Source organism: Sminthopsis crassicaudata, chromosome X, assembly GCF_048593235.1.
Source record: "Sminthopsis crassicaudata isolate SCR6 chromosome X, ASM4859323v1, whole genome shotgun sequence".
NCBI lineage: Eukaryota > Metazoa > Chordata > Mammalia > Dasyuromorphia > Dasyuridae > Sminthopsis > Sminthopsis crassicaudata.
This window is the reverse complement of record NC_133623.1, coordinates 1,856,616-1,867,020: the sequence shown is the minus strand read 5'-3', so window position 1 is coordinate 1,867,020 and position 10,405 is coordinate 1,856,616. Positions and strand designations below refer to the sequence as shown.

The window sequence follows — 10,405 nt, the reverse complement described above, 5'->3', positions numbered from 1 at the left end:
TTTAATCAACTATTTAATCAACTATAAACAATAGACCTGTACACTATACAGTATAAAGTTTTCTAAAAGTCTATACAAATCAAACAGTAATCACAGGAAAAAAATTGTACTTAATTTTATTTCTTTCATTGAAGAGATCCCTGGGAAAAGGGTTGTGCCTGAGACCAGGAGGTGGAAAGACCTGGGGGGAAGGGTTGTGCAGAGTAGGGGAGTTAGCCTTTTAGCCCCAAGAAAACACCTGTAGATAAGAGGGGCTGCCTCTGGAGGTAGTGAGCTCCCTGTCACTTCCAGTGTTTGAGCAGAGGCTGGACTAACCACCTTTCAGGGAAATGAAAGGCGGGCCACCCACTTGGGATTCCCTCCAAGAGCTTACACCCCTTCCTAGGGGCAGGGAAATCCTTCTGGCTCTGAGCCCAGAAGAAGAACGGTACAGAGAAGGCCCAGGGAAGCATCTGGAGACCAAGAAGTGGAGCCCACCTGGCACGAGCACAGAGACACAGCCCAAACAGGCAGGGGCCACCCAGGCGCCCATTGCCGGGTGTCAGTCGGCGCCTCTCAGCTGCCTCGAGGCCCAGCTTGGCAACATCAGCCCTCATCCCAGGAGCCGGGACCAGAGAGCAGCCAAGTGGCCCATTTTCCCACACCCACCTGCACTAACAAAGGCTCCACAGAAACAAGTCAAAGCCAAACGCTCACAAGAAGGGTCAAATGTCAGAACCCACCACGCCGGGAGCAACAGAGTGATGCTCTGTCTGGCTCGTGACAACAACATCCCCCAAGTTCTGAGTTCAGATCATCCCGACACCTGAGGAGGCTGGCTCTATTATCCTGCAAGATGCCCCTCACCCCCAGCCAACTGCCACTCCCCCCAAGCACCTGCCAAAATGTGCTTAGGAAACATAAGCTCACTTTAACATTGGAACCAGAAAAGGAACGACAGAGTTCTTCCGGAGCCAAGGACAAAGCCTCGGCCCTCGCTCAGTCTTGTGGGCCTTGGCGTGAAGCACCAGGCATGGCATAGCCCTGAGGGACCTGATGGCATGAACTTGGGGTTCCCAAGTTCCTGGGTCTGGAACTTGCCAGTCTCTGAAGACAAGTGGGGGGGAAGTCACCCTAATGGTGTGAATGGACCCCCTAATGGAGTCACATTAGGGAACTCTCTCCTTCAGCTCCTCGCTACGCCTACAAGTCAGCTCAGAGAGCAGGCCCTTGACACCCCTCAACTAGGAACATTTCCTTGGAGGTTGGGAAGCAGCTACAGTCCCTGTAGAACCCAAAGCACTGGTTGTGAATACAGTTCTTATCCCTGGTCACATGATTCGCAGCCCCTTGAGGAGAAGCGGAAGACAAGGCAGGAAAATGCATCAGGCCCGGCCTTTCGGGCCAACTGAAACGGGGAGCCCTCAGTGCAAAAGGCACGTGAGAGGCCGGGGCCCAGCTGAACCCAGCTAAGTCCCCAAGATCCCCATACCAAGGAAACCCCAACACCAGAAAGCCCCTGGTAGGTAGGGGGCAAAGCACCCAACTGGAAACAAAAGCAGGCAAAAGGTGGCAAGAAAAGCTAAGTGGCCAGCGGGACCTTCCAGCAAGGATGGCTCCAGCTTGGGGGCCCCTGAAAAGGGAAAGGGGAACGGTTAGTGGGAGAAAACACATCCTGCTGCCCTCTTGCTCAGGAGGGCAAGGGAGGCGGGACTTGCCAGTGGTGGCAATGGCGGCGGCGACAGCCAGTAGTCTGTGCATAAGAGGAGGTGGAGAGGCTCCAGAAATTGCTGTCATTTATCTCCTTCACCCTCCTCGGGGGGTTGGGACAAGGCCAGAGCATGGGGGCTCGTGCCACCCACTTTGCTCTATTTTCCTACATTTTACAGGCCTTCCCTGCGTGACTCAGCTAATGTCCGAAATATTGTCTGCTGGTGTATTGGGAAACACTGTTTCTAAACGAACCCCGCTGGCCTGACAGTAAGAAGGCAGCAGAGGCTCACTCAGCATCCAAGTCCATTGGCAGGGAAGTGGGCAGCAGGAAGTACCCTGAAGGAGCTGCCAACTGGTCGTCTGGGTTCCACTGCTGGGGCTCAGCCTTGGAGAAAGATCCCAGGGAACTTGCCAGTTTCCTGGGAAGAAAAGTACCTGATCACCCAGCAGCCCCTAGCCCTGCCAGAAGCTGCCAGCTAGTCCGGAAGCAAGGCCGTGCTCGCCTGCTTATGACCTCTCTTGGCCAAAGGCCTTCCAGTCCTGGGGCATGGCAGCCTCAACTAAGTCACCGTGGATGGCAACTCCCCAGGCTTTGCTTGAACCCAGCAGCTTGCTGCTTCTGGGCAACAAGCTCGGGGTCCGGGACTGGGTGGAGTGGGTACGGGCACAGGAAGGAGGGAGGGAGCTCAGTAGAGGGGAAAAAACCTGGGCAATGACAAATTACTTTGCACTCATGTCCCTCAAGGGCCTACATGGGAGAAGGGGGTATAGGAAAGTTACCGGCTGACTCACTCCAAACACTGATCCGAAGCAGGGCAAGAGCTGGGTAGAAGGTGGAACAACAGGAAGGAAAAAGAAACAACAGGAAAGAAGAGAGAAAACAGGGTTAGCTCAGATGTGAGCTCACAGCTTCTGTTCACTTGTGGCTGTGTTCAAAGGCGTGGCCACAGCCATGGAAGCCACCCACTGTGGGCCGAATCCCCGCCTAGATACCAGCGAGGCCAGGCCCGGGGCCTAGGGAGCATTGAGCTCCCCAGTTCAGCCTCCTCACTCTCCCTCTAGGTGCCATCCTGACCCCCTCCTGGCCGCACCGCCAAAGCAGAGGGTCTCATGGTGGAAGCGGTGGCTGATGATGGCGGTAGCAATGACTGTGGCATGGGACGAGGAAAAGGAAGAGGGGAGGGGGGAGGGAGGAGGGGAAGGAAAAGGAAGAGGAGGAGGAGAAGAAAAGGATGAGGAGGAGAGGCAATAAAGAACAGGAGAGGAGGGAGGAGAGGAGGTGGCGGCAACCAGGCTCACATCATGATATGCCGCCGCCGGTGAAGGGCCAGGTGGTCTGAACGGGAGAAGCTTCGGTCACAGTCCGAGCAGTGGAAGGGTTTGATGCCCGTGTGCTTGCGGAAATGCCGGGTCAACTCATCTGAGCGAGCGAATTTCCAGGTGCAGCCTTCCCAGGTGCATTTGTATGGCTTCTCTCCTGGAATGGGGACACAGCAAGGAAGCAGGTGTGAGCAGGGATGAACATACACGACATGGGGAAGAGCTCCTTCCTGAACCTCCCCAAGAAGCCTCTGCCTGAGGCCAAGCAGCTAATGAAACAAAAAGGTAGAGCACTATCTGCATCCTGGCCGTCTCTTTGCTATCATCCTTCCTATAGTTGACAGTCATATTCCTCCCAAAAAAAATCCACCATCTCCCAGCTGAACCCATTTCAATATGGTGACATACAGGTTACTCAGGGAGCTGCTGGGTAACCGATGCATTGTCCGCCAATCTGCGTTGGGAAAAGGAGTTTGGGAAAGTACAATGGGAGTGCCCAATGGGGTTGAACTTGTAACAGTCCAAATTAGAGCCAGGCAGCAGGGTGGGAAGCATGCTGACTTTGGACAAGAAGAGGACAAGCAATAAGAGACAGCTTCCACCAACTGAAAAGGTGCTAAGAGAAAGTGGCTGTTGTCACGTGGTCAAGGCCACAGACAAGTACAGATAAGCTCTGGACAGGATAATAGAAAATAAAAAGAAAAGTATTCAAATTAAGAGAGGATGGGAAAGGTCACCTGTAGATGATAGGATTCGGACTGGCAAAACCAAAAAAAAAAAAAAAAAAAAAAAAAAAAAGGTGAGTCATTTGATCAGCCCATCCCTCCTAGCTCGAGGAGACAGAAAGGTCTGTGGACACCAGGACAGAGGGCCGACCAGGCACCTGAGCAGGGAGTACTGGGGCAGAAAGAGATCCCAGAGAATTCCTAAACTACTGCTTCTGGCACCTCTGCCCCCTACTGTACAGTTCTGGTTTCAGATCCAGGATAGAGACGAGGAGGAGGTTGTGAATATTGGCCCTACCTGTATACCGAGCAGGAAGCAAGTTCCAGAACCATAGCTGTGGGACTCTGAACCCAGGAACAGAGCAGGGTCTCAATTCTAGCCTTTAGCCCAGCATGTAAGCCTAAAGTAGAATAACCAGGATAGGGGTCCCAGACCAAAGCAGAGACAGAAATTCAGCCGATCCAAACCTGAAGAACCTCTCCATGAGCTAATAGTGACTGAGTCCAGCAGCCATCTATAGAAACTAAACCACACCTGAGCCACAGAACTCTGGCTGGGAGGACAGGGAGCAGCCTCCTCCCCAGATCACAGCACTTCAGAAGTACCAAAACATGCAGGCCCCCACACTGAGCGGGGAAATCAGCAGAACGAATTATAAAAGGAGGCAAGCTCAGGCCAGCCCTTCCCCAGAGAAGTGGGGCAGAGCTCGGCCTTAATATCATGTCTAAAGTCAGGAAACAAGCTGGAAGAATGAGGAAATAAAAGAACATAATCATGCAGAGCTAGTACAGGGAAAGGAGCACTCAAATGGAAAAGAAGAGAAAAACCATTTAAACAAGTACCTACTATGTACCAAGCTGTACCTGTGTTAATTGCCATTTTTAAACCCTAGCAAGTAGTGCTATTATTATCTTCATTTTATAGCTGAAGAAACTGGGGTTAAACAGAGATAAAATGACCTGTCCAGGGTCACACAGCTAGTGTCTGAAGCTGAATTTGAACTCAGGATTTCCTGACTTCAGAATCAATGATCTCTTTACTGTAGTGCCTCCCTCTCCCCTCAGCTATCTTAAGTTCAACATACAAACCCAGAAGAAGAGAATGACTTGAAAACATCTACAAGCAAAGCCTCAGAGAGAAATACACTGGGACACACTACCAACAAGAATTCCTAGAAGAAAATGAAGTTTGAGAAAGAGCAAAAATAATTTTTTTCAAACCCAAATAAATAAATAAAAATAAATAAAGGGAAAAATGGGAAAAGAAGAGAGAATTAAGGAAGAAAGCTATAAAAAGAGAAGTAACAGCTTAGAAAAAATATAAAAAGCTCAGTGAATAAAATAAGTCCTTGAAAATTAAAATTGGCCAAATGGAAGCCAATAACTCCATGAGATATTCAGAAATAATAAAAACAAATTCAAAAGACCAAAAAAAAAAAAAAAAAACCAGAAGAAAATGTGAAATGTCATATTAGGAAATACAAATGACCTGGAAAATAGCTCAAGAGATAAGAATCATTGGTCCACTTGAAAGACAAGAACAAAAAATAGACTCTATATATATATATATATCTCTCTCTCTATATATATATATATATATATATATATATATATATTTTTTTTTTTTTTTTTTTTTTTGGCTGGGGCAATTGAAGTTAAGTGACTTGCCCAGGATCATACAGCCAAGAAGTGTTAAGTGACTGAGGCCACATTTGAATTCAGGTCCTCCTGATTTCAGTGCTGGTGCTCTATCTACTGCTCCACCTAGCTGCCCCCTAGACCTCATATTTCAAAAAAAGTCATAAAAGAAAACTGCCCAGATATCTTAGAATCAGAAGGCAAAGTAGAAATTGAAAGAATCTACCAGCTGCCTCCTGAAATAAACTCCAAATCTCATGGGAAAACCAGAATTCCCAGGTTTTCAAGAAAACCAACCTTCCAAATGAAGTGGATGAATATTTAAAAAAAGAAAACATAAATTGTCCAAACGAGAGGACCAGCAAATAGAATATTTAAATAAGTGTGTCTTTAAAAAAAAATAAATCGAATAAGCCATAAGTGAATTCCTCTGCATCTTCCCCAAAAGTAAGATTAAATGGATTAACAAATGAATTTTACCAAATACTTAAAAGAATAACTCCAATATCATATAATCTGTTTTTTAAAAATAGTCAAGGTCACGAGTCTTCCAAAATTCCTTTTGTAATTCAAATATGTTCTTGATACCTAATTCAGGAATAGTTACAACAATGAAACAAAAGTATAAATCAATTGCCCTAATGAATATGGATGCAAAATTTTAAAATAAAATATTAGCCAGGAGATTACAGCAATATCTCACAAAGGTCCTACATTGTGATCAGGCTGAATTTATACTAAGCATCCAGGGCTGGCTCAATATTGGGAAAATTATTGGCATAATTAACCATATTAATAACAAATATGATAAAAATCATATGATTGCTTTAAGAGATGCAGAAGAAGGTTTTGGTAAACCATAATCAATACAATAGAAAACAGAAGAATAAACAATTTCCTTAAAATGTTAAGTGGTATCCATCTAACACCAAAAGTCAGAATTATCTATAATGAGTACAGGCTAGAAGCCTTTCCAATAAGATCAGCAGTAAAGTGAGGATGTCCATTATCACCATAACGACCATTACTATTCAATTGGGCCTTGAAATGTCAGCTACGCCAAGAAAAGAAAATGAAGGAATAAGCAGAGGCAAAGGAACCAAACTATCACTTTTTGCAGATGATATCCTGCCTTAAAGAATGGTAGAAAGTAAACATTGTGAGTAACACTCATATGGCACTAGATAGTTGAGATGTAGATGAGGGCAGATGGGGAGTGTGATAGGCAGCTATGGCACAGTAAACAGAGCACTGGGCCTAGAGTCAGGAAGATCTGATTTCAAATCTGGCCCACAGACATCTGCTAACTATGTGACCCTAGGCAAGTTATTTAACCTTTTTTTTGCCATGGTTCCTTCATCTGCAAAATGGGGATAATAACAGCACCTACCTCCCAGGGTTGTTGTGAGGATCAAATGAGATATTTGTAAAGTACTTACCACAGTGCTGGGCACAATAAATGCTTGTTTTATTCTGGAGAGAATTTTGGATCTGTGGCCAAAGGGCTATAAAATTGTGCACACCCTTTGATCCAGCAGTTTCACTACTGGGTCTATGTCCCAAAGAGATCATAAAAGAAGAAAAAAGGACCCATGTGTGCAAAAATATTGATAGCAGCTCTTTTTGTAGTGGCAAGGACCTAGAACTGAGTGGATCATGAGCAGAATGATTTCAGAAAAACCTGAAAAGACTTGCGTGAACTGATGCTAGGTGAAGCAAGCAGAAGCAGGAAAACATTGTACACGGGAACCACAAGATCATGTGGTGATCAAATATGATAGACTTAGCTCTTCTCATTAATTCAGTGATGCAAAAAAATTCTGAGAAACTGCCATCCACATCCGGAGAGAGAATATGGAGATTGAATGTGGATTTAAATGTATTGTTTTCACCTTTTTTTTCTTGTGTTGTTTTCCTGTTTTTCATGTTTTTTTCCCTTTTGATTTTTCTCTCCCAATATAACTCATATGAAAATATAGGAAAAGTGTGGAATAGGTGAGGTCCAAAGGACAAAATAATCAATAACTTTAATAATCTAGTGTTTGACAAACCCAAGGACCCCAGCTTTTGGGATAAGAATTCAATGTTTGACAGAAATTGCTGGGAAAATTGGAAATTAATATGGCAGAAAGTAGGCATTGACCCACACTTAACACTGGTCAGGTCAAAATGGATTCATGACCTAGGCATAAAGAATGAGATTATAAATAAATTAGAGGAACATAGGATAGTTTGCCTCTCAGGCTTGTGGAGGAGAAAGGAGTTTGTGACCAAAGGAGAACTAGAGGTCATTATTGATCACAAAGTAAAAAACTTTGATTATATCAAATTGAAAAGTTTTTGTACAAACAAAACTAATGCAGGTAAGATTAGAAGGGAAACAATAAACTGGGAAAACATTTTTACGTTTAAGGGTTCTGATAAAGGCCTCATTTCCAAAATATATAGAGAACTGACTCTAATTTATAAGAAATCAAGCCATTCTCCAATTGATAAATGGTCAGAGGATATGAACAGACAATTCTCAGATGAAGAAATTGAAACTATTTCTAGCCATATGAAAAGATGCTCTAAGTCATTTTTAATCAGAGAAATACAAATTAAGACAACTCTGAGATACCACTACACACCTGTCAGATTGGCTAGAATGAAAGGGAAAGATAATGTGGAATGTTGGAGGGGATGTGGGAAAACAGGGACACTGATACATTGTTGGTGGAGTTGTGAATACATCCAGCCATTCTGAAGAGCAATTTGCAACTATGCTCAAAAAGTTATCAAACTGTGCCTACCCTTTGATCCAGCATTGCTGTTATTGGGATTATATCCCAAAGAGATCTTAAAGAAGGGAAAGGGACCTGTATGTGCAAGAATGTTTGTGGCAGCTCTTTTTGTAGTGGCTAGAAGCTGGAAACTGAGTGGATGTCCATCAATTAGAGAATGGCTGAATAAGTTGTGGTGTATGAATATTATGGAACATTATTGTTCTGTAAGAAATGACCAACAGGGTGATTTCAGAAAGGCCTGGAGAGACTTCCATGAACTGATGTTGAGTGAAATGAGCAGGACCAGGAGATCGTTGTACGCTTCAACAACAATACTATATGATGATCAATTCTGATGGACGTGACCATTTTCAACGATGAGATGAACCAAATCAGCTCCAATAGAGCAGCAAGGAACTGAACCAGCTACACCCACTGAAAGAACTGGGAGATGACTAGGAACCACTCCATAGAATTCCCAATCCCTCTAAATTTGTCCTCCTGCATTTTGGATTTCCTTCACAGGCTAATGGTACACTGTTTCAAAGTCCAATTCTTTTTTGTACAGCAAACCAACTGTTTAGACATGCATACATATATTGTATTTAATTTATACTTTAACATATTTAACATGTATTGGTCAACCTGCCATCTGAGGGAGGGGGAAGGAGGGGAAGAACTGGAACAGGGGTTTGGCAATTGTCAATGTTGTAAGGTTACTCATGCATATATCTGGTAAATAAAAACTATTTAAAAAAAAAGAAAATATGGAAAAAGTAAATGTACATATGTAACCTAAACAAATACAATTTAAAAATAAATGCTTGGTTCTTCCTTCCTCGGTTCCAATCCTACCCCTGTTATACCATATGACTATGGGCAAGGACTTTTGGAGTCTGGTTTCTACATATGTCAGATAAGTCCGTCAAATATGAACCATAATGCCTATAGTTCCTTCCTTTGAAGGGCTACTGCTGTAAGGCTCCCTGGAGATGCTCTATGTAAAGCTCCATGGGAATATCCCAACAGTTTTCTCCTTCATAGTACTGTCAGGGAGAAATCTCATACTTTTCTAAACAAAAGCACTTGAAAAACCAGATCCCCAGTGGTAACCACTACTCATGCTTCCATGCATGCTGCCTGGACCCTCACTGGGACAGGGAAATCCTTTTACTCTTCCCTGATCCACTCTTCCAGCCCATTCCCACTCTGCACAGAGGCTATCATAAACCTCTTCTCTTAAGCCCACAAGCCTGACCCTTTCTTTCCCTCTCAACAAGAGACCACCTTCTACTTCACTGGGAAACATTGAGGCTATTTTTTTTCTCTCCTCCCCAATCATACCTTTCAAGCTATGCAAGTACTGCTCCCTGCCTCCTCTGTTCCTTTTCCCCAAGATTCTGAGGATCACATGGTCCTTTTCCTCCCCAAAGGGAACCTATTCACTTGGGTCTTTGCTCCTTGTTCCCTTTAGTCTCTTATGGCAGCTGGTCCCATCAATCATTTCTTTGTCTCTGTCTCTGGTGTCTCTCTCTCTCTCTCTCTCTCTCTCTCTCTCTCTCTCTCTCTCTCTCTCTCTCTCTCTCTCTCTCTCTCTCTCTCTCTCCCTCTCTCCCCCTCTCCCTCTCCCTCTCCCTCTCCCTCTTCCCCCATCTCTCTCTCTCCCTCTCCCCTCCATTTCTCTTTGTCTCTGTTTCTGTGTGTCTCTGTCTCTCTCTATTTTTGTATCTCTGTCTATCTCTGTCTCTCCCCTAACTTTCAGTTTCATTTTATCTACTAGCTATCTACTATCACAGACATACAAGTCTCACAATAGATGGAAATGAAAGAAAATTGTTACCTCAACTTTGTTTTTGCTTAATGATACGCTGCCTAAAATGAGAACCCAGTGAAATAGATGCACACTTATAAAAAACTAAGGTGCCCAGATGAACAGAACAGGAAAAGGAAAACTTAAACAACTGATCTCAGGGAAAAAAAGACAAAAAAACTTGAGAAAGCTGCGGAGGAGGAAGTTTCTCCCCCCACCACCTTCGCTTCAACAGGGTTATGAGAGAATTGTATGGAACACACAAAGGACATTATTATCAAAAACAGGGAAAGAAAGTTCTTCTGAGGCAAATGTGATCCTGATATAGCAAAAAAGCCCCAGAGAACCAAGGAAAAAATCTCCATGGGGGTCAGCGTGGATTGTGGTCCACAAAGGAAGGCTTGATTTCACATTTGAAAAATGATAAATATAACAGATCATATTAACAACTAAAA

The 10,405-nt window shown here is 44.2% G+C and overlaps 1 protein-coding gene across 9 annotated transcripts in view; it reads right to left on the bottom strand.

The window, feature by feature from the left end:
* LOC141549125 (Krueppel-like factor 8) overlaps positions 1-10,405 on the bottom strand; it is a 61,758-nt gene continuing 51,353 nt past the window's right edge. For 8 of the 9 annotated variants that reach the window (XM_074278476.1, XM_074278478.1, XM_074278477.1 and 5 more), the window contains 2 exons: positions 2,992-3,169; positions 1-2,111 (listed from right to left, as the gene is read on the bottom strand). In XM_074278476.1, coding sequence (XP_074134577.1) covers positions 1,979-2,111; positions 2,992-3,169 — 311 coding nt within the window. In that variant the 3' untranslated portion in view covers positions 1-1,978. Of the gene's footprint in view, positions 3,170-10,405 lie in introns of all 9 variants that reach the window. The other variant, XM_074278475.1, reaches the window with a different exon arrangement.